Source organism: Arvicola amphibius, chromosome 8 (assembly GCF_903992535.2).
Source record: "Arvicola amphibius chromosome 8, mArvAmp1.2, whole genome shotgun sequence".
In the NCBI taxonomy this organism is placed as follows: domain Eukaryota; kingdom Metazoa; phylum Chordata; class Mammalia; order Rodentia; family Cricetidae; genus Arvicola; species Arvicola amphibius.
In genome coordinates this window covers 105,895,799-105,923,126 of record NC_052054.1, presented here as the reverse complement: position 1 = coordinate 105,923,126, position 27,328 = coordinate 105,895,799, and the positions used below count along the sequence as shown (strand labels likewise).

The 27,328-nt window shown below is 46.1% G+C and overlaps 1 protein-coding gene across 1 annotated transcript in view; it reads left to right on the top strand.

Annotated features, from left to right (window-relative positions):
* Armc9 (armadillo repeat containing 9) overlaps positions 1-27,328 on the top strand; it is a 128,799-nt gene that overhangs the window by 38,570 nt on the left and 62,901 nt on the right. Inside the window, exons 12-19 of the mRNA XM_038339038.1 lie at positions 1,531-1,623; positions 6,131-6,221; positions 7,841-7,964; positions 10,724-10,863; positions 12,465-12,541; positions 15,182-15,256; positions 20,456-20,546; positions 25,455-25,510. Coding sequence (XP_038194966.1) covers positions 1,531-1,623; positions 6,131-6,221; positions 7,841-7,964; positions 10,724-10,863; positions 12,465-12,541; positions 15,182-15,256; positions 20,456-20,546; positions 25,455-25,510 — 747 coding nt within the window. The remainder of the gene's footprint in view (positions 1-1,530; positions 1,624-6,130; positions 6,222-7,840; positions 7,965-10,723; positions 10,864-12,464; positions 12,542-15,181; positions 15,257-20,455; positions 20,547-25,454; positions 25,511-27,328) is intronic.

The window sequence follows — 27,328 nt, the reverse complement described above, 5'->3', positions numbered from 1 at the left end:
TCTCTTAACAGTATTTATACGATTAGAAAATTAGAATAGAAATACTAAGAATTTATCATTCCCTGTAAAATAAATAAATGACACTTTAACATAAATAGCAATAACTGGTTTTCAAACAACAAACCATATGTGTGCAGAGTGGCATTGTTCATCTCTGTAACTGTCTTCATTGTGTGCCCTGAGGAGGAGCCCTGGGTTCTCAGACCCTGCTTTTGTGTTAGGCTTCTCAGTGTCATGCCTACACAGTCTGAGAAAGTGGTCAGGAGCATGGCAGAACGCATCTTAGTGTAGTCAGTGTGAAAATAGTCATGTCCCCTCCAGTTCCGAGAGTTGGGGGGATGCCCAGAGCTTTCTGAACTTCACTTTGAGAATTACTGACAAAAACTTTTCACCAAACAGAATATTCTAACTCACGATAGCGTGGTGTCAAGCTCCTTTGTGGGCCCCGTATTTCAGGATTCACTGGTACCAGAATTCTTTGAGAAGCTTCCCTACCTTTGAGTGGAAACAGTCCTCACTGGTACTTAGCATGGGGCGGTGCTTCCTGGCTCTTTCTGATTGGGAACTATGAGGAATACTTGGGGTCCAAGGGGAGAACCCCCTGGTACCTGCTCTGTTTGTAGGGGTTTGCTAACCAGGGTGGGCGGGCAGCGTGAGTGATCATCAAGAGCTGCCCCAATTGCTTATGTCTGTGTTACCACACTCACCTGGTTGCCTGAGTTTGCCATCCAGCACTGGCTCAGTCGGCCCACTCCCTGGGCCTCTTGCTGGGACAGGGCCTCCCTTTTGTCTGAAAGCAGGCATCTTAACGAGATAATTAGGAAGGCATGCAGGTGTTTGGTGGCTGTGCCTGTTTTCTTCTCCAGGGCCCATCCAGCCTCTTGGCTCCACAGGAATTCCCCCACGTGATGTTCTTGGCCCAGTCCTTTAGCAGTCGTCCCCTCTTCAGTGGTGTTCAGATCAGCCAGCAGCTTCTTCCTCCCCTGCAGGCCTCTCCTTCCTCCTGTGTGTTGTGTCTGTTGGCTTTGGCCTTTTTCTGCACTGCAAACTAGGGTATTCCAAGCACACCATGCTTGTCCTCAGACGGGCAAATTCTGAGCTTCAGGGTGTTTGTTTAAGCTTTTCCTGGAAAAGCAAGCACCTTTGCCCATTTGTCAGGGATGCAGCTTTCTCCTGTCCTAACTATACACTGCCTTGTGCACCTGCACATCACACACACCTTCCCACCCAAGCTTTTCTTCTTCCCCTGTGGATATCACACAAGTGCATACGGCAGCATAACAGATTTAATGGCTCCCCAAATTCCAACCAGCTCGCCAACCTTTTTCCCATGTATTGTTCATCAAGCCCTATAGGATAGAGTCATTGAGAGCCTTCTACAAGTAGCCTGGGCCCCACTTTGTAAGCTAGACTACCCTACCCTACTCCCTCCACACACTCGCCTTCCTCCCTGCTGGTTGACTACCTGCTCACCCTTCAGGGCCTAGCTCTTGCCTCTGTAGGAGTTTGTTACTTGTTTTCTCTTTGCAGCGCTTGACCACGTCCCATCCTGGAGAGCAGAGGGAGACGGTCCTGCAAGCCTATATCAGCAATGACCTCTTGGATTGTCATAGCCACAACCAGGTCGGTAAGAGGGGGCCAGGGCCTTCCGCAGTAGGGAAGCACTTAGCAGACTTGAGGCTTTGGTTTCTCTTGATTGTCAGTGTGATGACTTTTGAGTATGAGCTTATCAGTTGCTTGAGGTCTGTGTTCACCTCTTGACCTCCTCTTGAGTTCTGGAGATTCCCAAACAAGCCAGGCGCCTTGATGGGCTCTGCAGCTCTCTTCTGTTCGTCCTCCCTCATCCCCTTCCGCCCTCCCATTTTCAGAGTTCAAAGTCAATGTGTTGCATTAGTGTTTTTTGTCTAAGTGCTACAATCTCTGCAGCCATTGAAGACTGTAGTTCCTTCAAGCCCACATTACTTGTTTTGTTTGGGTGGTGGTGTTGTTTGTGTTAGGATCTTTTATTTTTAAGATTTCTTGAAAATCTTATGTGTATGGGTATTTTGCACCTGCATGTATGTATATACACCTCATGTTTGCACTGCGTGTGGAGGCCAGAAGGCAGTGTCAGATCTCCTGGAACTGGAATCACAGTTGTGAACCCCCAGTGGGTGCTGGGAAGTGTACCCTGTGCTCTGGAAGAGCAGCCAGTCAGTGTTCTTAACTGCTGAACCAACTCTCCAGCCTTTTGTATTGGGATCTTATATAGTCCAGTCTGGCTTCAAATTTACTGTGTGGGCTGAAGCTGACCTTGAACTTCTGAACTTCCTGCCCTACAATCTCCTAGACCCTGGGATTATAGACTTGTGCCCATGGCTGATTTCCATGGTGCTGGGGATCAACTGAGGGCTTCATGCATACTATACAAGCACTCTACCAACAGAGCTCATCCCCACCCCTGTTTTGTTTCTAAGAAGGAATGACTTAAAGTTCTCTAAAGACAACTTGCAGGGTCAGAAGACTCCTTGGTAATGCAGATGCTGGGCCACCATGACTCCAAAATGTATCAGGCTGTTTGGGAGGGAAACTGAATTGGTTGGCTAGCTATTTCTCCCTTAGTGGTTCTCAGAGTTCAGTGTGTCGCATAGCATCATCAACCTGAAGGAACTTCTGTCAAATTGTACACATCTGAAATTCTAGCTCTTCAGCATTATGTGTGCATCTCAAGAGCCTACTTCCTTAATCCAAGGACTATTGTCTTTCCAAATCCATAGTTCCACTTCCTACTCACAGAAGTTAATATCGAAAATGTTTGAAAAATTTGAAGTTATTTTTCCGTTACACAGATTAAGAAATAGAAACGGGCTGGAGAGATGGCTCAACCATTAAAGGCCAGGCTCACAACCAAAAACATAAGAAATAGAAACTTCCAGCATTTTGGGAACTTCTGGGTTGCAACCCCTTTCCTTTATAAAGAAATAACCACAAAACCAATCTCAGAGCTAAGGAGGCAAAAGTCTACATGGTGAGTCCAGGATAGCTAGGGCTACAGAGACCCTGTCGGAAAGAAAAGAAAGAGAGAAAGAGCCAGCTTTTAACAATTTTAATATAATATTGTGTTAGGGTTTCTATTGCTGTGAAGAGACATGACCACAGTACTCTTACAAAGGGAAACATTAAATGGAGGTGGCTTACAGCTTCAGAGGTTCAGTCCATTATCATCATGGTGGAGCATGGTAACATGTAGACAGACACGATACTGGAGAAGGAGCTGAGGGTTCTGTGTCTTGATCCACAGGAAGTGAATTGAGTACCATACTGAGCATTGCTTGAGCAAAAGAGACCTCAAAGCCTACTCCCACAGTGACACACTTCCTCCAACAAGGCCACACCTACTCCAGCAAGGCCACACCTCCCAATAGTACCACTCCATTTGGGGGCCATTTTCTTTCAAACCACCCACGTTCCACTCCCTGGCCCCCAAAGGCTTGTAGCTATATAATGCAAAAATGAATTCAATCCAACTTCAAAAGTCCCCAGTCTATGATAATTTTCAAACTTATTTAAAAGTCTAAAGTTCAAAGTTTCTTTTGAGATTCATGCAATCTCTTAGCTGTAATCCCTTGTAAAATTAAAACTGCTGCACATAGTAAATAAGTAGTGGAGCCCAGACTGTCTAGCTACTTTAAAGCTAAACATTAAAAGTAGTCTAACTCCAGAGAAGCCAGTGTAACTCCCAGCAGGGAAGAAAGGAAGAAATCTTACATCCAGGAGCAGCTTCTATGCACAGAGCATTCTGTTATGAACTTTTCCTTAAGAGATCTTGGTTGGTTCTTACTCCTTGAGACTCTAGGTTATATCTCTTCTACAAGTCAGAAAGTCGAGGCTCAGGACTGAGTATAATGTCCAAGCCTAGTTTCATTTCTGTTACTGAGATGAATACCGTGGCAAAAGCAGCTTGAGGAGTAAGAGTTTATTTTCACTCTTAAGTCCGTCTTTGCCAGCAAATCTAGACAGCAGGACCGTGACCCAGCTAGTCACATCCACAGTCAAGCAGAGAGATGGACGGGTGAGTGCTTGTGGCCAGCTTGGCTTGTCCACTCTCACACAGCACGGGATCTTCTGGTCAGGAACTGGGCCTGCCCGCAGTTCAAATCCCCACAGGCCATCCTGATCTAGGCCGCCCTCATTGAGACTAAGATCTTAAACCAGGCATCAGTGTTTTCTGTAATAAACATTTTACTTTTGCCAGTCACAGTTTTTTTTTAAAAAAAACAGGCAATGTTGGGGCTGGGAGATGGCTCAGTTGGTAAAGTGCAAGCATGGGTTCCCAGCACCCATGTTAAGAAGAGGGCAGGTAGGGGGGGAAGTGGGAGGAGGGGAGAAAGTGGAAATTTTGATTGGTATTATTTATAAAGTAATAAAAAAAAATAAAAAAAGAAGAAGGCAGGTAGGCAATCTTGCTGGGAGGCAGAAACAGGATCCCAGGGGGTTGTTGGCCAGCGTCTAGCCAAATCAGCGAGTTTCAGGCTCTGTGAGAGACCCTGTCTCAAAAACAGGTGGCTAAGGAAGACACCTCTGGGCACCACGTGCATGCACTTGCACACATGTGCACGCACACACAAAAGCAAAAAGCAAGGCAAGAGTTAATGTATATTAGAAGTCAGGAGAGAATTGTTTGGAAGGCTGTCTGAAGGGTCCCTGGACTGTGGGAATGTGGCTTCTGGACTTGGTTACCTGTTAGCACACGTTCACTTGTGAACACTCTTCAGGCTGTTCCTGGTGACCTGTAAGTTCTCTGTATTGTGCCCTACATTAAAATTTTGCCTAAATAAAGATGATTCAAGGACAGTTGACATCTCAGAGATGGCAGATGGCTCTTTCACTGGGCATAGTCAGTTGGAACCCTCTACATCCAGTACAGAGCTACCATACAGGAGTCTTGCTTCCCCAAACTTCTACTAATGCCTCCTTGTTTCTGTTTCCTGAATTGATGTTCTCCAGCCTCCTTCCCTCCCGCTCCTTTCTGAACACATGGTGTTATGAGTGCTGTACCACTAAGTTACATCCCAACCACTGTTTTTGTTTGTTTGTTTTAAGATCTTTTTTTAATTTGTGTGTGTATGCGTGTGTGTGTGCGTCTGTGTGTGTGTATGCATGTGTGTATGCGTGTCTGTGTGTGCGTGTCTGTGTGTGTGTGTAGTATTTGTCTGCCTGTATGTGCACCATGTGTATTCAGGGTCTGAGAAGGTCAGAAGAGGGCATCAGATCCCCTGGAGCTGAAGTTGTTCATGGTTGATAGCTGGCATGTGGGTGCTAGGAACCCAACCCAGGTCCCCTGCAGGAGCAGCAAGTACTCTGAACTGCTGAGCCATCTTCTTCAGCCCTATAGCCACTGGGTTTTGAAAATATCTTGCTATAGCCTGTACTGACCTCAAATTAGAGATTGTCCCGCCTCTGTTTCCCAAGTTCTGGGTGACAAGCATGCACCACCATCATGATGGCTTTTTGCATTTTGGTAACTCCCTGCTCATGTCAATCTGGTGTGCCCCAATGCTGAGACACTCTGTGTTAGCCTCCCATGATAACACTTCCTGCCTCTCGCTGTGCAGGAAGATCACGGGAGCAGCATAGTAGGATCTAGTCACTTTGTTTCCGACTTGTGTTTATTTGTATTGTCCCACGCTTTGTCCCTAGCTCTTCAGGCTTTTGGAGGAACTCGGGATTTGCCCTTGCTCAGTACTGTCTTGTGAATAACCTCGGGGTCTGCATCATTGTTCTAGAACAACATTTCTCATGGTATTTAATCAGTTGTTCAGAATTTGTGTCTTTTTTTTTAAAGCCATTTGCTTGTAGTCCTGTCATGTTTGGAGGGGGCTGAATTAGATGTGTTTGTCTCTCATCAGGAAAACCAGCAGCAGTAGCAACCACATGTGCCCTGTTGTTCTAGGTGCTTGGCATACTTAATTAAACTTAGAAATTTGGGCAACTTCCTTTTGCCAAGTCTCATCAAGTACCGTTTGGAAATCAGGAGTTGTAGGGGAAGTGTGTGGCTGTAGCCTATTGCCCTCTAGTGAGGCAGGCCTGGGGGCCATGGTCCCTGCTCTGCCTCCCCTCACTGCTGGCTCTCAATTGTTGTCCCCTGCAGAGGAGCGTGCTGCAGCTGTTGCACTCCAAGAGCGAAGCTGTGCGGCAGTACATGGCCAGGCTCATCAATGCCCTGGCATCCCTGGCTGAAGGTGAGGTGACATTGTCCCTTCAAGCAGAACATCCCCTGGCAAAGCCACGTGGCATGCCTGTGACATTAGTGTTTCCCAGTGTTGCTGAAAGTAGCCCAGTCCTCCTCATTTTATTTCTGTTCTTCAACGTCTCTTGGGAAATTAGTTCTTAAGATAATTGCCTAAGTTTCTGTCAGAGCAAGTTTTCATGCCTTTGGAGTTTATTTTACAATACCTAAGATTTTTATAACTCTTAGTTAAATTGTTTTTAACTGCATAGTAGGTAATTTTCTATAATTCCTACTTGCCATAATAAGTTTGTTGAAACAAGTAAAGCATATTCTAGCAAGCACTAGAATTTCCTACAGTCTCTAAAGGATTTGAAATTTTCAAAAGTATTAAGATGCTGTAGCTGACTTAAAAGTCAGTTTTACACAGGGCCATTGTCTGGGCAGGCGAACCAGCTCAGCTAATAAAAGCTCTTGCGTATGCCTGATGACCTGAGGTTGATCCCCAGAACCCACTAGCAGGTCAGATGTGGATCCCAGCTTTCCTAGGGTGAGATGGGAGGTGGAGACAGAATTGTTTGTGGGACAGCCAGCCTGGAGAACACAGCACAGTGGCAGACCGGCAAGAGAGACCCTGCTTCAAACTAAAGTGGAAGGAAAGAACTGACTTCTGAAAATGTCTGTGACCTACATGTGTGCACCTGGCATCCATACTCCTACATTCACAGATATGCATTTCACACACACTGTACACACCCAGGATAATTGCCTTACATTCTTATTTGTTTGAGATTTTTTGTTGTTTTGTTTTTTAATTATTGTTGAAACTGCATCACTCTATATAGGCCAGGCTGGCCTTGACCTCACAGTAATCCACCTGCCTCTGCCTCCCAAGTACTGGAATTGTGTGCCACACCCCCAGCCTCATTTGATGTGTTTTTTTTTTAATGTGAATAAACAAAGTTTTCAGGTTATGAATACATGATATTCAGCATGTTTATTTAATTCATTATCCCATTTGTTTGGCAAACCCTTATTGTAAGCCAGTGTATGCCTGAGAACTCTTCATCTAACAATCCTGTTTAAAATTGGTATCTGTCAATGCAGAAATCTATGAAAGGTCAGTGGTGAGTCTGCACTTACTAAGGTGTTTTAGACAGGGCCCCACCTCCATCGGGCTCTGAGGGTGTCCAAAGGGAACAGGAGAATGTGGTGAAAGCAGTTCTTGTGAAGGTCCGGGGACACACAGCATAGCTCCATTCCTCTTTTTCCCTGTAGGTCCCTCAGGTTCAGGATGTCACAGACCGTGATGGCTGATGTTAACTTCCGGGAAGAAAGACTTTCTATTGGTTAGATCATGACTTGAGTAAGCTTCTATTCTGAGACAGGATCCCCCTGTGTAGGTCTTAGCAGGGCCATGAACTTGCAGTCCTCCTGCTGTGGCTCCCCTAGTACTGAGATTATAGGCATGTACCACCACACCAGGCTCAGAAAAAATACACTTGAATAATATTTTCTAGAACTTTCTAGTGTATCATGTGCAAATCTTCCCCAGAAAGTGGCCTTGGTGCACACCAGATTAATTCTTTACGTCTTCTCCATTTTCATCTCTGACCCATCTTTAATCTTTAGGTCGACTTTACCTAGCCCAGAACACAAAGGTGCTGCGCATGCTGGAGGGAAGGCTGAAGGAAGAAGACAAGGACGTCATCACTCGTGAGAATGTCCTTGGGGCCTTGCAGAAGTTCAGCCTCAGGTGAGGACCATGCCATTGGTCAGTCTCTGCCCATGAGCTCACTCAGAGTGACATGTACCACATTTTTTTTTTGTGTGTGTGTGTGTATGTGTGTGTGTGTATGTGTGTGTTTGAACCACCACTTAGTTCTTTTTTTCTTTTTATTTCTTTTTTATTGATATTTATTGAGCTGTACATTTTTCTCTGATCCCCTCCATGCCTCTCCCGTCCCCCCTCCAGCTCTTCCCCAAGGTCCCCATGCTCCCAATTTACTCAGAAGATCTTGTCTTTTTCTACTTTCTACTTCCCATGTAGATTATATCTATGTAAGTCTCTCTTGGTGTCTGCATTGTTGTCTAAGTTCTCTGGGATTGTGGTTTGTAGGCAGGCTTTCTTTGCTTTGTGTTTAAAAACCACCTATAAGTGAGTACATGTGATAATTGTCTTTTTGTGTCTGGGTTACCTCACTCAAAATAATGTTTTCTAGCTCCATCCATTTTCCTGCAAAATACAAGCTGTCATTATTTTTTTCTGCTGTGTAATACTCCATTGTGTAAATGTACCACATTTTCCTTATCCATTCTTCAATCGAGGGGCATTTAGGTTGTTTTCAGGTTCTGGCTATGACAAACAAAGCTGCTATGAACATAGTTGAGCACATGTCCTTGTGGCACGATTGAGCATCCTTTGGATATATACCCAAAAGTGGTATTGCTGGGTCTTGAGGTAGATTGCTTCCTAATTTTCTGAGAAATCGCCACACTGACATCCAAAGGGGTTGTACCAGCTTGCATTTCCACCAGCAATGCAGGAGTGTTCCCTTTTCCCCACAACCTGTCCAGCATAAGTTGTCATCAGTGTTTTTGATCTTGGCCATTCTTACAGGTGTAAGATGGAATCTCAGAGTTGTTTTGATTTGTATTTTTCTGATGACTAAGGATGTTTAACATTTCCTTAAGTGTCTTTCAGCTATTTTAGATTCCTCTGTTAAGAGTTCTCTGTTTAGGTCTATACTCCATTTTTTTTTATTGGATTATGTGATCTTTTGGTGTCCAATTTTTTTTAGTTCTTTGTATATTTTGGAGATCAGACCTCTGTCTGATGTACCACTTACTTCTTAATTTTCATGACGTCCTAGAATGCAAATGTTAGCTTTCTGTTAACACGTAAGAAAGGTTAAGTGACTTTCAATGATAGAGCTAGAAACTCCCCTCTAATCTAAGGCCTGCTGGGGCTGGAGAAAGACATTACAGTGAGTACACACTTACCTTCCCCTAGCTAGTGTGGGCTCATTAGTGCCAGCCTGGTGTTTGGTGTAAGGGTAAACAAACACAGTCAGGTTGTTCCTAGTTAGTCCTCTAGGAGCCTCACTCCTTGGCACATCCCAGAAGCCCACCCTGAGTCTGGGCCTGGACTTAGCATGACCTGGAAGTGCTACATTATAACTTTAAAGTCGTGTTCTGTTCTGTTTTTTAAGTATTTCTTTTTAAATTTATGTTATGTACGTGAGTGTTTTGCCTGTATGTATGTGCACCATGTGCATGTCTGGTGCCCCCAGAGGACAGAGAGGGTATTGTATCCCTGGAACTGCAGTTACAGATGACTGTAAACTGCCTGACTGAACCAGAGTTCTCTGAAACAGCAGCAGGTTTTCTTAACCACTGAGCCAAATGCCCAGCCCTTCATGTTCTCTTTGAACCAGATCTTCTTAGAACCTTTTTACAAACAACAACTTAGCTGGGCACAGTAGTGCATGTCTTTAATCTCAACAATTGGGAGGCAGAGGCAGGTAGATCTCTAATGAGTTCGAGCCCAGCCTAGTCTACATAGTGAGTCCCAGCCAAACAAACCTTGTTTCCATAAAAAGATTGTTTTATTTTATACATATGAGCATTTTTCCTGTGTGTATGTATGTGTAACATGTGTGTGCCTGGAGAAACACGTGTTTTAGCAACTAGAAGAGAGTTCTGATCCCCTGGAACAGAGGTTACACAAACAGTTCTGAGCAATGATATGGGTGCTGAAAAAGGAGCCTAGATCCTGTGTAAAAGCCACAATGCTTTTAACTGCTGAGCCATCTTTCTAGCCCCCGAAGTCACCATCATAAATGGATACATCTGGTTTTCACGGATTTGCAGAGTTCTGCAACCATCACAACCTGATTGTAGAACCTATTTTCCATTTATTTATTTATGTGCGTGTACTGTGGAGGTCAGAGGGGATCAGTTCTCTCCTTCCACCATGTGGGTCCAGGGATCAAACTCACCCACGGAGCCATTTTACCAGTCCTAATTTAGAGCATTTCTGTCTCTACGGAAGAAGTCTCTCATGAGTTGTTGTCACTCTGATTCCATCCTCAGCCCTAGCCAGGCTCCCTTATCTCTCCTGATGCATGTCTCTAGCACATGGAATCGTGTAAGATGAGCTCCTCCAAGTTGGTTTTTTTTTTAAAGTAGTATTTCTGTGGCCGATTGCCTGGGTCAAGTAAGCCAAAGCTATTAATGACATACATGTATTTGAAGTAGAAGTCTGCTAGCTTTAGATATTGCAAAGGAGACTTTCAAAGTGGGATGCGCTTCTTACTGCTCAATCATTCTTTAAAATATCATGTCCTTAAAAGGTCAAGCATTTTTATTGTCCCAGTTGAATGGGCTTAAGGGTGTTCCCCAGAGTCTGTCTTTCGTAACTCCCTTTGATCCCCATATACACCATGGAACATTCTTCCATGGAAAGTCCCTTGCCAGTTAATTCATCTAATAAGGAAGGTTGTTTCCTCTTAGGCGCCCGCTACAGACGGCAATGATCAGAGACGGCCTCATCTTCTGGCTGATTGACCTTCTGAAGGACCCCGACTGCCTGTCTGACTACACACTGGAATACTCTGTGGCTCTGCTCATGAACCTCTGCCTCCGCAGTGCAGGTGTCACAGCCCTCAGTCCTCCCCACACGCACACACCCAGATACACAAGTCCTGGTGTGGAGGATGGCTGGGCAGAGACCTGCCTACAAATGTGCTTTCCCAGGGAGCTCAGCAGGGCTTGCTCTTTGTTTCCCTTATGGAAAACATAGTACAGTGAAGCATTTCTAGCTAGGTATGAAGCTAGCAAGCGCTTCAAGGCAAAGTACCATGTTACCCTTGGAAAAATCTACAGCAGTTTTGTGTTTGTGAAGTGCCCTTCTGAAGAGGAGAGTAAATCCAGTGACATTTCTTTCATCTTTGTTGCACTTTTCTCCTTCCTTCCTTCCTTCTTTCCTTCCTTCTTTCCTTCCTTCTTTCCTTCCTTCTTTCCTTCCTCCCTTCCTTCCTTCCTTCCTTCCTTCCTTTGTTTCTTTCTTTTTCTCTTCGATAGGCTTTCTCTGTAGCTTTGGAGCCTGTCCTGGAACTAGCTCTTGTAGACCAGGCTGGCCTTAAACTCCCAGAGATTTGCCTGCTTCTGCCTCCCAAGTGCTGGGATTAAAGGTGTGCGCCACCACCGCCCAGCTTTTTGTTGAACTTTTCAAAGGTAGAAGTTAAAAGTTATGATCCCTGCCACTGAAGACAGAGGTGTGCTCCCAGCATCCTCTGGGATTAAATTGGTGGCAGGAGTAGTGACATCAATTCATGCTGCCTGCTCAGTGTTTTCCATCTCCTGGAGCTGGAGGTTCATAAGGGCACCAAAAGCTGCTTCTCATCTATGGGACTGGAGCTCAGTTGACTGGCATGTACTAAGCCTTAGGTCAATCCCCAGTATCACATAAAGTAGGCATGGGGGTGCATGCCTGTAATCCCAGCGCTCAGAGGTGGAGACAGGAGGATTGAAGCTCAAAGTCATCCTTGGTTATACTGCAAATTGGTGGCTGGCTTAGGCTGACCCTGTCTCAAAAGCAAAAGCAGAACCCTCAAAATAAACCAAAAAATATTTACCTACTCAACGGAGATGGGAGTTTTAGTTTCTGTACACACATCAGCCCTTTCAGGCTCTCTCGCGCTGGGCTGCCTCCATCCTCCAGAGTCTGCGAGAAGGTGGGTGAGAAGTCTGGCGGCTCAGCGGCTCGCCTGCTCTGCCCAAGTCACGCCTGTGCTATTGACGGAGTGTGGAAGTCCCAGCTCGCACACGCTTCTCAGATCCCAGCCACCTTTTCCTGGCATCAGCTTGCTTACAATTTGGCGATGTGTTTGGTGATACAGTATGCCCACATAGCGCATTAAACTAGAACTGTTGTCATGGCCGCCACCAGCTTCCAAGTTCTCAGGGTTTTTGTGAGCTTACTTAATTCTGTACCTCCCTTTGGAGCAGGTGCTAATAATCTATTATTTGTTTGTTTGTTTGTTTGTTTGAGATCGGGTCTCTCTATGTAGTCCTGCTCACAGAGACCCTCCTCCCTCTGCCTCCCTGGATTATAAGCATGTGTCACCAAACCCACCAGCGTCATAATCTGTTTTTAAAGGAGAAAACTGAGGCTCAGAGTGACTAAGTGACTAGCTCGTCACCCACCTCTCTCCTGTCTGACATGTGCTTTTCTCTGCCTTGCTTCTCACAGGGAAGAGCATGTGTGCTAAAGTGGCAGGGCTCGTGCTGAAAGTCCTTTCTGATCTCCTTGGCCATGAAAACCATGAGGTACTCAGGCAGTGCTGCTTGCCTTGGAGTGGATTGGGGGACTATAATGGTGACCTGGGTGCTTGTGACCTTTCAGGCAAGGGTTTGGCTTTGGGCAGGTGCTGTATTTAATGTATATTCCTTCCTGTATTTGAGGGTCCTGTGTGTGTGTGTGTGTTTAAGTGTGTGACATTGCAGGTGTTTGTGGGTTTCCATGATTTGATGTTGGGTATCTTCCTTGATTGCCCTCCACTTTCCTTACTAAGGCAAGATCCATGAGAGCATGGAACACTGAGATCTTCCATTCTGCTAGCACATGGGAGGCAGAGACTGGGGATCTACAGGGCAAGCTCCCAAGTGCTGGGATTATTGGTACTACCATACCTGCCCAGATTTTACATGGGTACTAGGGATCTGAACGCAGGTCATTCTGCCTGTATAGCAAGTGTCTTATGCACTGATAAGACTCTCCAACCCATCCTCTGGCCATTTTTGTAAGCAACTTTACATCTTGTATAATTTGAAATATTTCACTGATGTAGCCAGGTCCTTGTCCCACCTCACTTTCACTTTCTGGTTTCTTCCCCTGACATTAACACCCCCCATATCTCCTCTACTGTTGCCTGTGGACACTTGTGCCCTTAAAGTACCCCTGGTGCTGTGTTTGTGTGAATTTAATTTACATATTACATATTTCAGCCTAGAGCTCATCAGGTGATGGCTGTTCCCTGGGGAACTTTCTATGTGCTTCCTAGATCTCCTGTTCTAAGCCTCACTCACTACTGCAGTACCCCTTGGCTGTCACCATGTCCTGGTGCATATCGTGTTCCTCACGGGCAGGCCTTTGATGGCTTCAGCTCTGCTACTACTGTTGTCCTCTGTGACAGCTCCACTCCTGTCCCATGGGACCCCACACTGAGCTTCCATGGGGTATGTGGCCCTTATGGCTGCCAATTCACAGCATATGCCGGGCTCAGACTGCCCTCCAGAATGACCCCATTACCCCATTACAGCTGGTGTTATTTTCTAAGTTTTCTAGCCATTTTTAAATATGATAACAAAGCTGTATAGTGATGGCGCACACCTTTAATCCCAGCACTCAGGAGACAAAGGCAGGCGAATCTCCAGGAGTTCGAGGCCAGCCTGGTCTACAAGAGCTAGTGAGTGAGTTCCAGGACAGGTTCCAAAGCTATAGAGAAACCCTGTCTCAAAAAACAAACAAACAAAAAATTCCGGATGATTCATCTCTCACTTGGTTTTTGTAAATGTTTTTCCAGAAATAATGGCATCTCAAAGTAGCCCAACCTAGCCATAACTCTATGTAGCCCCTGCCCGCCTCAAACTGGTGATTCTCTTGTCTCAGCCTCCAGAATACTGGGGTGATGGCAAGACTTTTCACCTGCAGCTGAAGCCTCATCCAAAATTAGACATATTTTGACAGAGGGCATCTTTCAGCAGGCATGACTGGCAGGACCCTTGGGTCAAGAGGTTGCCACACATCTGTTCCCATTCAAGCAGGCAGCTCTGGTCTAGTTCATCTCATGTGCAGCTACATTCTCCACAGCTGCATCACCTCACGGACACGAGCGTCTTCAGCGGGTAGATGTTAGGTGGCTGTTCCAGTTCATGCGGGCCTTTCATATTTCAAAGTCAGGGAGGTTTTCACTACTTCAGTCCTGTCCTAATTGCTGCCCGTGACTCTTCTTCATTGTGTTTAACTCAGGCGAGTGAGTGTTGCAGGAATCCCAGTCTTCCTGTGACTTAAGGAATGCAAATTGATTAGACCAGAGGAGTTAGTTCTTGTTGTCAGCATTGCCAGTGCATTTGCTTAAGAGCAATAGAACCCTTGTCTAGCATGCAAAAGCCCTGTCTTTACTCCCCAGTGCACATAAACCAGACGTGGTGTCTCATGCTCCTAACCCTAGGACTTTGGAGGTAGAGGCAGGAGAGTCAGACATTCAGGGTCGTCATCAGTCGAAGCAAGTCTGTCTCAAAAAAGAAAAGGTACACAAATACATATGTGTATTTTAGAAGCTGGAAGAGTGGGGGCTGCAACAGATAGAGGGAGCCCCGTGTGTCCTGTGTTACATAGCTCTGGGCTTGATGAGACCCAGAGTCGTCAGGAGAACGATGTTCATATCTGTCTGCACATTAGTATTTTTGGGGTGTGGAGAAAGAGGCTCTTATCGCATTGAAAAGGCAGGAAAGCTTAGCTGCATGGTAGCTGGCTCACAGGGAAAGCTTCAGAAGTGGGGTCTAGTTTAAAGACAGGGTATCCCCAGTTACGACAGGACATCTGAGCACGGACAGTAGCAGCAGATGTGGGGAAGCAATGGCTCTTAGCAATAATGGCTCAGAGAGGAAATATTGGGAATAGATAGACCATAATGACCACCAAGTTTCTAACCTGGGTGACCAGAACTCTAGAATTGACATTAGCAGAAAGAAGGTGGAGAGGGAGTGGTGGATTTGAATTTGGACTCAGTTGCAGCTCTCACAAAGACATGAGGTGTCTCATGTGAAATGTTCATTCTGGGTCCTCGAGACAGGGACACCAGCTCTCACCTAACCCTGACTGGTCCTGAGTCTGGCATCTGGCAATTGAGTTGTTAGTATTTGAAAACTTGCAAAAAATGACTGGTCTTTTTTCTCCTCTTAAAGATACAGCCGTATGTGAACGGAGCCCTGTACAGCATCCTTTCCATCCCATCCATTCGTGAGGAGGCCAGAGCCATGGTAAGAGCATGTGCTGAGCTGGGCACAGCAGTTCACATGTAACCTCAGTACTTGGGAGGTGAGGCAGAAAGATCCCTGCAAGTTTGAGACCAGCCTGAGCTACATAGTGAGTTTGAGGCCAGTCTGTCTCACGTGAGACTTTCTTGTGAGACCGCCCCCCCCCCCACACACACACAAAGCCCTGGGCAGTTCAAAGACTCCTCTCAGCATCTTAAGTCAGAGCTGTGGAGAAGAGGCTCCCACAGCTTACATAGCTTACAGACTCCCTAAAATTGTATGTGAAAGATAGATTTGTGGTTTCCTCAAGGGAGAATCTGTTGTTTTATCAGAATCTCCACAAGGATTCCTGCATTGTAATTGTTAAAGAGCTACAGTGTTGGGAAAATTCTAGCAAGCTTATTTTTGCAGTGTTGGAGGTGTTTCTTGGCTGTTTATAAGCTGGTTTGCATCTCAGTTGCTAGTAAATAGAGTTTTACTTACTTTGTTTGCATTTGTGCTCATATTTGAAGTACAACAACAATGGCTGGGTGATTAGTGTCTTATTTGAGAAGACGGTTGTTTTTAAAGCTAGCCAGCAAAACCACTAAAGCTCTGGCCTTTTTCCTGATGCTGTGTAAAACCTGAGTAACCGTGTACATAGAAAATTCTGTAGTGAAGGGATTAGATGTGTTTCCATACTCAGAACACAGGAGACCACAAGAACATTCCAGCCACTGGTTTTGTTTTGAAGAGAATTACTAAATCTTCTAGTTGGTTATTGAAAATCATATTACAGTTGAACAAGACATGATTGATTCATTTAAGAAATGTCATATGGATACATCCCACAGTGGAACTGACAACCTGAGTTCTACCTCAGAACCCGAATAGTAGGAGACAGTTAATTCCTGGGAGTTATCCTCTGACTTACACATGCACACTGTGGTACGTGTGCGTGCACACACAGTAGGTGTGCTCACTGCTCTTTCCCACAGACAGGTGCCTCCTCCTACTTAACCCTCTCAGCAGTCCCTGAAGGACTGACTGTGCTGTGTCTGTTTCCTTCCTGCCTAGAGTCACACAGTCAGGGGCACCTGTGTTTCCTTCCAGAGCTTTCCACACCTGTGCTGCAGTATTGCACCAGAAATTAAAACTTCTCTCCCTCTTCCCATCTTTTCCTCCCTCTCTCCCCCGCTCCCTTTCCCCAAAGTAAGTACCAAGGGTCAAACTAATGTGGCTTTTAGTGGCTAAGAAAGCACTCGGCCACTAAGTCCCATCCCAGCACTAACGCAGTCTTTAGTCCAATGAGAAATTTAGTCCAATCTGGCCATGTTAGGTTGTTTTCTCTCCTGTACTGTCACCTCTGCTGGGACAAGCTGAGCAGTCCTCATGCAAAAATCCAGACTACAGAGGCCAGAGAAATGACTCAGCAGTTAGGAGCAGCTGGCGCTCTTCTTGAGGCTCCAGACTTAGTTCCCATCACACACATAGGGCAGCTCATCCCCACCTGTAACTCCAATGTCCTCTTCTAGCCTCTGAGGGCACACATGTGGCTGCCATGAACACATGCACGCATTCACATACGCACACACACATAAAAAAATCTTTAAACATATGTGTTATCTTAAATGTATACATACATGCAAGAATCAGTAATAAGCATATTCAGTAACAAAGTCCAACTTATTAAAAAAGAACATCTAAAATGCTCAAAATAGAAACTTTGAGCACAGACATGAAACCAAAGATGGAAATTTCTCGCCATGAAGCTGTTTCATTCACAAAACTGTTAAGATGTTGTAGAGCCATGTTGGCTAGTACACAGCACTAGCTTCAGCAGACAGAAGCAGGAGGGTCGTGAGCTTGGGGCCAGTGTGGGCTATACAGTGAGACGATCTCAAAAATAACAACAGGTTGTGTGTGTGCATGTGTGTACGTGTGTGATTATATACTATGTAATATAGGTATGCTATGTGAAATTATCCCGAGCCTACATATAGAAGGTATGTGAAACTGTGAAACATAAATGAATTCTCATTATACTGGGTCTCCATCCTTAGGATATCTATCTTATTTTGTATATGCAGGTGTCCCAAAAATCTAAGAAATCCAAACCTTTCTGATCTAGGCATTTCCACCAAGGTAGAACTCAGCATTTGCTCTCACTGTTTTCTTTAATGAGAGCTGAGTTCCTTAGTTCTTTCTGCTTGGCACACTGTGTTCTGAGACGTCCAAGTGACTAGTGACAAGTCCCTGCTGTCCTTCCTGCCTTGTTTATGCAGGTTTATCTGAAGTGCCAGGCTATTGCTTTTAGGATGAAATACCAGGTTTTGTTGTTTATTTTTACAGGCAGGGTCTTATTCTAGCCCAGGGAGGATTGGAGCCTTTGGTCCTTCTTCCTTTGCCTGCCAAACACTAGATTACAGGCGTGTGCCACCACGCCCAGCAGAATACTGTTACTTTTTATGCCTACTCATTTCTATAATTTAGATTAAACATTACCTACTATATGTGGTTTTAAAAAAATATGTGAAACTTTTCACTGGATTGTTTGCTATGAAGAAAGTGTTTAAACAATACTCCTAACTACAGATGGGTGAGCTGTTTGTTTTCCACGTGCTAACTAAGCTGGAGACGTAAGAATGAGAGCCAATTAGACTAAAATGATCTATAAAGGTATGGACAGATAATCCTCACAGAAGTTGCCTCTGGGAGAAGAGTCTGAATGAATTCTTTGTCTCTAGCTATTCCTAAACTGCTCAGAAACCATTGTGGTTATTGGCATGTTGAGATTGAACACATACATGACTGTCTTCTATTAATAGCCCCCCTAACTCACCCTTGTGGGGATGGAAGTGGGGAAGAGTCCTCTGTTTCTGGCAGCTAAGAGCTAAGGCAGACTGTGGTAGGTGGCTATAGAACAAACTCAGATAGCAGACTGACCCACAAGAGTTGGCTCAGTCCTCTTTGAAACACTGCCCTTGCTGCGTGAGCACCCATCAGTTGGTCCTCTCTTGCAGACTGTTCCTTCATGGTCTACTGTCTGTAGACCGTCTTGTCCCTGCCTCTCGTGCAGTGCCATTGTCCTCTAAGGTTCTGGCCCAGCCCTTCTCACTGTGCCCTCTGGGACACCTCTTTACGCCAGGGCTTCAGCTGCGCTCTCTCACCTGAGCCACAGGTCCCTCCCAGACCCAGTAGGTGCCATTTCACCACACACTAAACACCCCCTTTGTGCCATCCACTGGACTAGACAGCATTTGTTGGGTATAATTTGCACAAGAGAAGCGCTCAGGTCTTATGAACAGTTACATACAGGCCTTAGCTTTTGAGAGACACAGACATCTACAGAAGTAGCACCAATGATGTATCTTGTCTCTGGGTGAAGTTGAGTGATTCAAGTAAGGTAGCAATGGGACCTGACTCGGAGCTGATTCCAAATCCCACGTGATCAAAGCTGTATGGAATATCTTTGATTCTGTTAGGGCGAGCCATCATGTTTGCTATGTTCTCCTTTTAAATAGGATAGTCTAGAAGCACTAGTCCAGGAGGACCCCTGTGAGATTGAGACTAGCCTGGTCTGTCTATATAGTGAGCTCAGGACAGCCAGGACTACATAGTGAGACCTTGTCTTCAAGATAGATAGATAGATAGATAGATAGATAGATAGATAGATAGATAGATAGATCAACTAGTTAAATTGAAAACAATAAAATACAGACCATATTGGCTCATGTCACCACAAATTCAAGGGCAAGTGTTAGGCAGTTTGACAGGTGTTTGCCTGCCAGTGAGCCAGCCTCTCAGGACACCAGTCGCTCTGTCTTGGGGTCATTCTTAGTTATACTTCCTTTCTTGGTACCTAGAAAACATCTTTTTTGGTCCAGCAGAGCACTTGCACACATCCCAGTACTTCAGGGAGGAGGAAGGAGAGGAATAGTACTTTGCCTAAGTTAGTATCTTATCTCCAAATTTGCTTAAGTTCTCTTAGCTAGAGTGGGAAATTCTAGTGTCATTGTGTTATAGTGGCACAGTATAGTAACTCTATAATTTTGTATAGCATTTCTTTTATTTTTTTGCATGTGAATGTTTTACCTGCATGTATGTGCATGCACTTGCATGCCTGGTGCCCAAGGAAGCTAGAAAAAGGTGTCAGATCCCCTAGAGTTATAGACAGTTGTGAGCTGCCATGTGGGTGCTGGCAGTCAAATCTGGATCCTCTGTGGGATTAGTAAGTGCTCCTGTCTAGCCATCTGTCCGTCTCTGTTGTTCTTTCTTTAAAATCTCAATAAGGCCAGACGTGGTGGTTTGTGCCTTTAATTCTAGCACTTGGAAGACACAGGCAGGCATATCTCTTTTAAGTTTAGGGCTAACCTGGTCTACATAGTGAGTTTCAAGCTAGCCAGGGCTCTGTCTCTAAAAACCAAAAATCTCGTTAATTTATTTATTTGAAAGGTGGGGTGGCCTGAGCACATGGAATGTCCGTAGATGATTTTCATGCGTTGGTTCTCCTTTCTGCTTGTCTGTCTCATCTCTGCCTCTGCCCTGTGTGCTGTAGCCTGCCTTCCCGCCTGCTTCTTCCTGTGGTCTCTCGTAGGAGTGCTGGATTGCACCTGTGCACTGGATTGCAGCTGTGCACTGCCGCCGCATCTGCCTTTTTACATGGGTTCCAGGGGTCGTACTCAGGTCACCAGGCTTGTGCAGCAGTGTTTTTACCTGCCAGGCCATCTCCCTGGCCTCTCTATCATTCTTTTGATAGAATAGGAATTACAGTTGTTTGAAAAGCCTCTATTTGTTTAAAATATGGTTCAGCTTTTCAAAGATCACAAATGATCCTAAAATTAAGAGAATGTGTATAAACTTAGGGAGAACATGGGAAAGGGGTCACCTCCCCAAACCACATGTTTCCCAAACTGAAGGCAGTGGTGTACCTGTACCACAGGCACTGGGATAGAGGCACACAGTGCAAGCTCATGATCTTTTCAGCTTTTCCTAAGTGTATTATAATGTCATAATTAAATTGAGATCGTCAACCAAGAAGTAAACAATTTCACTGTGAATTTTAAAAGAAATGTTTAATACCAAGCAGATGATTTTTATTTTAAATCGCCTTTCCCCAAAAGAAGAAAAGAATACCTTTTGGATTAGATGAAATTACCCCACTGAAAAGCAGTCCTGCCCATCGCAACCCTGAACTGTTTGCTGTCTCTGCTCTGCTCCTAGGGAATGGAGGATATCCTGCGATGCTTCATCAAAGAGGGCAACGCCGAAATGATCCGCCAGATAGAGTTCATCATCAAGCAGCTGAATGCCGGTCAGTGTCACGGGAGACCCATGTGTCAGAAAGATGCACAGGCTTCCTCATGGAGGGTTGTGATGCTTGATGTCATTTAGGAGGCTTTTGAGTCAGATATGGTAGTGCACACCTGTGATCCCAGCACTAGAGAAGCTGAGGCAGGAGGATCATAATGAGTTCATGGTCAGCCTGGGCTACATTAAGAGTTTAAGGCTATCCTTGCTATGTACAAGTTTAAGACTTGTACATAGCAAGACTCCACCTCGAAAAATAAAAACAAGCAAAGAAAGAAGTGTTTAAAGAAAGTAGTGGGGGCTAGTTCAACACAAGAAAGTTCAGCCAAGGGCTAGAGTGTAACTCAGTAGGACAGCGTCTGCTTGACCTACATAAGGCCCTGGGTGCCATATCTGGTGTTTCTCTCTTTCTCTCTCTGACACACACACACACACCACACACACACACACACACACACACACACACACACACACAATGGGGATATGAGAGTCAGGGAGTTGGCTCTACCCATGAAGTGCTTGCCATGCAAGTATAAGGACCTGAGTTTGAACAGCAGCATCCATGTAAGAAAAGCCAGGCATGGTGACACACACTTGTAATCCCAGAACTGAAGAGTTGGAAACAGGCAGATCCCTGAGGTTCACTGGCCAGTCCACCTAGCCTAGATCCCAGAGAGACACTGTCCCAACAGACAAGATGGGCAGCTCCTCTGGAATGGCATGCAGGTTGACTCCTGACCTCCACATTCACACGTGTACATGTACATACGTGTGTGCGCACACCTTCCCCTCACGTGTTTAGCAAGGTAGTCAAGGCCACATTGTCCATATTAACATCTCTTATCACAGGAGAGATCTCTTATCACACTATCACACTTTTTGTGGTCAACAAAAAGGAGGTCAGAGCAATTCCTGAGGCCTTCTCTTCCCTTGTAAGACCTCTTTACGAGCCCCTCCTGTCCCCTCTTAAATCTTGTCCCACTGATAAGGGCAATTTTCCCAGGTCCTGTGGCCAGTTCATTAACAGATACCAGTCTTTCTAGAACCATGTAGAAAATGTCACCATTTCAGAAAAACATGGCAGCAGGGGGGAGGCAGCATGTCCTCTTTCCAGCCCCTTCATTGCCATGATACGTATCTGACAAAACAGAGAAGCTTTGTGTGAGGAATAAGGAAGCCCCTTGCGCTTTCTGTGGACTCTTGACACAGGGGGGCCCTGATGTTGCCAGCATCTGGGGACCAAGTTTATCACCCATCTCTCCCTATGTCTTCCCTGGCACCAGCAATCCAAGTACACAGTTCCATTCAGTACACAAGAAAAGGAAGAATGTCCCCATCTCTCTGAAGAACCCAGCACACCAGGGAAGTGCCCACTGGTAGCCGTCTTCCACTTACAGTTCCCAGTCTGGGCTGTGTCATACTAGTGAAATCAGTCCTGGGAGCAGGGGAGCTTTGAAATTATCAGGTTGTTCCAGCAAGGTGGAGCACTGGTGAAGTCTAAAGGAAAATTTCAGCCTGGTGCAGAAACATGCAGAATATGTAGCCAACAACAGTGGGAGGTTTGTCCCCTGACTCAGGCCCAGGCCATGACTCGAGTCATCCGTGAGGGTAGCTAGCTCATCACAGAGAAAGGTTAGAGATGCCAGCCAGTATACCCAGCAGAAGCAAAGCCAAGCAGAATCCCAACTTCAGGCTGTGCTAGTTACCAAGGGAGCGCCCTTGTAAGGCATGCACCAACTCAGGAGATGGTTGTCCCTGGAGGAGGAACTGAGGCCTGTAATGGACTCTAGTTCCTAGGTCTGGAGGGTTCTGGGTAGTAAGGATATCTGAGCCAATAAGTTAAAAGATTATAGGATTGGGCATTGGGAACTGGGCTGGGGGGTCAAAGTAATGCACGTCTGAGGGGCCTTAACATATGTGACCATAGGGAGTATGGAATTGGTGACGTAATGATAGTGCCATTTTGCATTTTAGAAGGCATTTTCTCGTGGAGAACTGGAGGACTGCCTGTGGGCAGAGAGGAATTAGATGATTAAAATGCAGGCGAATGCAGAGTGCACAGCACTGTCTGGAGAGCCAGCCTTCTGAGACCGTGGTGCAGGTCAGGAGGGTGTGCAACTGTGCAAGTACCAGTGAAGGGACAGGCTTCTGTGTCCTGCTGGCTCGGGCCCAGGAAAGTCAGTATGGACGCTCCCTTCTGAGGCTGTGTCAGCATGGATGCTTGCCTCTCGTAGTTTCTACTTGCCTGACCCCTTTCTCGGTGAGCTATGAGGTCTCTTCAAGTGTGGTCTTTAGTTCCCTCTTTCTCCTATTTCCTTCTTCTCTCAGGTTTTCTTGACCTTCGTGTCTTGCTTTCAAGGGATAAAATCTAATGAGGAAGATGCAGCAGGGAGAAGTTGGTTAGGTCTTCTGCCTTCAGGAACTTATGACCCAGAACAGTGGGTGGGGAAAGATCTCTTAGGGGTCTCTCGAGGACCAGAACCAATAGAAAATGTGTGTTTGAGTGTGTGGCGTGTGTGGGGGTGAGTGTGTTACAAAAGATTTATTAGCTTGGCTTGCACAATTGGAGGCTAGGTTGTCCTGCAGATTGTCTACCTGGTACAGAGACAGAGAACCTGGAAGTTGCTCAGTCCAAAAATCTGGAATCCTCAGAACAAGAGAGACCCTAATCCAAGGCTAAAGGCCTGGACACTTCCTGGAATCACTGCCGAGTTCACATGGAAAGGCTGAAGAAGCTAGAGCAGCTGTAGACACCTTTGCTCTGAAAGAGTGGAACTTGCACTTTTACCCCTTCTTACCCTGCCTGGGTCCCCAGCCTACTGTATGGGGCCACCATGTTCCCGGCAGGCCCTCCCTCTCACCTGCTAATCATCTCAGTGTCCTCTGTTCCTTTGTGTGGCTGTGATGAGATAGCTGAGGAAAACACGTAAGGAGGGAGGGTCTCTTAGCTCGCAGTTTGAAGGAACAGTCCCTCATGGCACCATGAGCTGGGTGCTCGCCCCATTGTGTCTGCAGTCAGGAATGCTGAGATTAGAGAGACTAGAGACAGGAATGTGGGTGCTCAGCCCACTTTCTGTTTTTCTTCCTTCCTTCCTTTCTGTTTTTGTTTGCTTTTCGAGACAGGTTTTCTCTGTGTAAGAGCCCTAGCTGTCCACTTTGTAGGCCAGGCTGGCCTTGAACGCACAGAGATCCAACAGAGAGATCCACCTGTCTCTGCTTCCCAGACATCTGGCTCACTTTCTCTTTCATACATCTTCCTGCCCAGTTATGCCCATCTAGGAACTCCCTCCCAGACCTGCCCAGAGCTTTGTTTCCACAGTGTCATCAAGATGCAGTCAAGACTCACCACCAGCCTTCAAAGCTGCATCAGAAGTGAACTTCACTATCTCATAAGCATCTCTTACTTCGGTCGGGTTGACAGTTGACTCTCACGGGGCTTCCTGCCACGTCAGTAGCCCTCCCTCCCCTAGGAATTGCGCTCTCCCATAGGGAGAGTGCTGATGGGAGTCCAGATGCCGTGCTGAGGGGGGAGGACGGCCTGCGGAAGGCCACTCGGAGGAGACAGGAACACACTGGTGTTGTCTGCTGCACACCTGGACCAGGTCCTTAGTTGCAGTGTGCTGTAAAATCCTCCTTTTCCAGAATCCAAGGGAATCAGCAGTATTTGCCCCATTTGCCAGGCGAGGAAATGGCTTATTCTCTAGAAGCAAGTACTGTGGACTTGTGCATCTGTGTAAACTAACAATCTAATGATGAGCCTCGGCCTTCGAGAACCTAGGTGCCGCCAACACCCCCACGCCTACTCTCTGGGAAAGTCATGATGTTATATCATAGACCTGCCACTTTAGGCTTGTCTACTCTAAGAGACCAGATGAGGCAAGTTTGGAAGAATTCAGATTTTGTCCTCCCACCCCAACAAAGAACTGCCAGGCCCCTGCTCTTGACTATTTAAGCACACAGCTTTGGGGAGAAGGCAAGCCCAGTCCTACTCCCTTGTAGCTGCATGATAAATTGGTGCTTCCGCCTAGTGCTAATGCCTGCTCCGTTCCCCTTTGCTTGTAGGCTAGGCCATAAGTCACATGGTGTGGAACTTCCTGCCACCCCCTCAATCATCCCACCCCACCCAAGAAGGTCTGAATCAGAAACTCTCTTTGTTCAGGGGATTTTAGAAGTTCTTCCCTTCAGGCCCAGTTTTGCTGTGAAAGATAGCAGTTTCTCCCAATGCAACTCCTCCCAAGTTTGAAAGGATGGCTCTCCTCTCCCTTCAAGACCCCATCATGGCATCTCTAGTATAAGTGCTCCCTCTCCTAATCTTCTTCTTAAAGGCCTGATCATGGCCCTTTGTGCTCAGTCTGTCTCACTGTTGTCTGTCTCTCTGTCTCTCTCTCCCACTTCCCAGCCCCCATAGTGCCCATCTGAAGGGTAGCCTCCTGTCAGCTTCTTTGCAAACCTACACCTTCAGGTTAGAGCAAAGGGGCTTAGGAAGTGGTCCCTCTGTGCCTCCACTGTTGCCTGTGCTTGAGGACTGATGATCAACAAAGCTCTCGTGAGGATCAAATGAAGTCGCACCTCTTGAAGAACCAGTGGGCTCCCTGGAGTAAACACTAGTTCATTTTCTACCCTGCACTTCTCTCCAGTTCTGCGTTCATAAGAATAAGAATAAATATGTTCTGATAAAAGCAACGTGTGTTTGAGGCTGCTAACAATGATAGCAAAGTGTGGCTGGAACTGGAGTAAAATGAGGGATCAGGAGGGTGGAAGGGTGGTGACCAGGAGCTCTCAGGGCTGCGGAAGTGTCAGGGCTTGTGGTCAGGAGCATGACTCTATATGTTGCTCACATGAGCGCACAGGCTGACATTCAGGGACCGAAGGCCAAGCCTTGTGGTTTTTCTGATGAATTTTTTCTTTATAGAAGATTTGCTGGATGGTGTTCTTGAATCCGATGATGATGAAGATGAAGATGATGAAGTAAGTTGAAGGCTCTTAAGACAACACAGAAAGCTCTGCGATGTTCCTCTATGTCCCTTTTATGTCCCGAGCACTTAGGCAGCCATGGTGTCTTCCTTGCAGTTGTGGGGTTAATGGAGACTCGGTGTGTGGTGGTTCTGTGGCCCTCACTGAGGTCTCATGTACCACCCTCATCCTCCACAACCTCTCCAGGTGGCTGGTGTCTTCCAGTGCTCCAGCGTGGACTTCTTATGGGTCAGAAGCTAGGCTCCCAGATGGAAGGACTAACAGTTTCCCATCCTCTTTGAGCTCCAAAGTCTCAGGGAAGTCCTCTTGCGGCATTCGACTCCACACACATAAGTCCTGTCCAGACTGGGGCGTGGACACAGACCCCATGATGCTGGCACACTGCACAGGTGCAGCCTCGCACCTCCACTTGCCTCTAGGGGAAGGGTCAAAAAGAAGAATTCTTCTCTGTGAGTTCTTTGCTCTGAAAAGCTGTGAGCTCCTGCCTGTCTCCTTGGTGAAAGGAATGAGGGTACATAGGCTCTAGACAAGGGGTCCTGGTTTGGTTTGGAGCTGGCAGAACCAACCACTCTACAGTCCTGTGTTCATTCTTTTGGTGTAGGTTTGCCGACTGACAAATCTGCCCCCTGGTCCTCAGAAGTTAATTAATCTGTGGCGTCTTGGCGAGGTGATAGCAAGGCCAGTAACCTGCAGGCTGCAGGGGGCAGCTAAGATAAGCTTCTGTGTGGCTTTCCCTTCAGATCTAGAAAGGACAGACACATTATCGTAATTCTCGTGGTGACAACATGCTTTCCTTTATTCTGTGTGTGGGTAGCGGTTAGTGCAGATGGAAATACTGGGAGCACCTTCTCTTTGGGGAGCATCCGCCCAATACGTGAATGTTCTGCTCTGTCAGTTTAAAGAGTGTTTGGTGAAAGCCAAGTCCCTGTTCTGTAGAGGCATCAGTGAGGCCATAGTAATTTAGGATCTTCCCCTACAGTCCAGTCCCTGCCTGCCGTTCCTTTTCTGGGCTGCAGGTGGTACCAGTGGGCACTCTCACATCTCTTACTGCCTGATGGGGCAAGGGAGCCCCAGATCCAGCCACTGGCCTCTCCACAGGGGACAGAGACCAGCCCTGTGCCACAAGAAAAGCTGCCTGGTAAGACTTGGCTCAGCCAAGTCAGCAGACTCTGTAAGGGGAAGGTTGACTGTGTCACTCTGGGAGGGCCACATGGTCTCAGTTTGAGCCACTCAATTCTGCCCTTTAACACAGTGGCTGTTGGGAAACCTGTCTGTATTCACCGAAAACTATTTGTGGGCACTAAAAGTTAGAAGACTATATAATTTTAATGTCATTTAATTTTTTTCCAAGTATTTAAAAGCGTAAAATTTGTTCTTTCAACACTAAACAAACACAGGCACCTGCATTCAAGGCTGTTGCTGCCACCCCTAGGGTAGAGCCCAGCTACTGGCACAGCCACTGTGCATCTCTGAAGCAAGACGCTCCCTTTGTGCTTGACACTTTAATAGTTCTGAATTAATCATTTCATTCCATGAACTTTTTGTCACCATATCCAAAAAGGGTTCCTCTCAAGTTCTGTCCTTTCCCTTCCTGTGTCATCTTCGGGAACTTTGGGGTTCCTCTGTTTTCTCAATGACTTGTTTTATATTGTTTGTGAAGACCAGGGTCTTGTGCTGTAGCTAAGGCTGGCATGGTAGTGTCTCCTCTTGCCTTGGCTTCCCAAGTGCTAGAATGGTCATCATGCCTGGCTTGTTCAATTGTTTTGCCACTAAGCCTTTAGTTTTATATTATAATAGGAATTCATTTGGCCT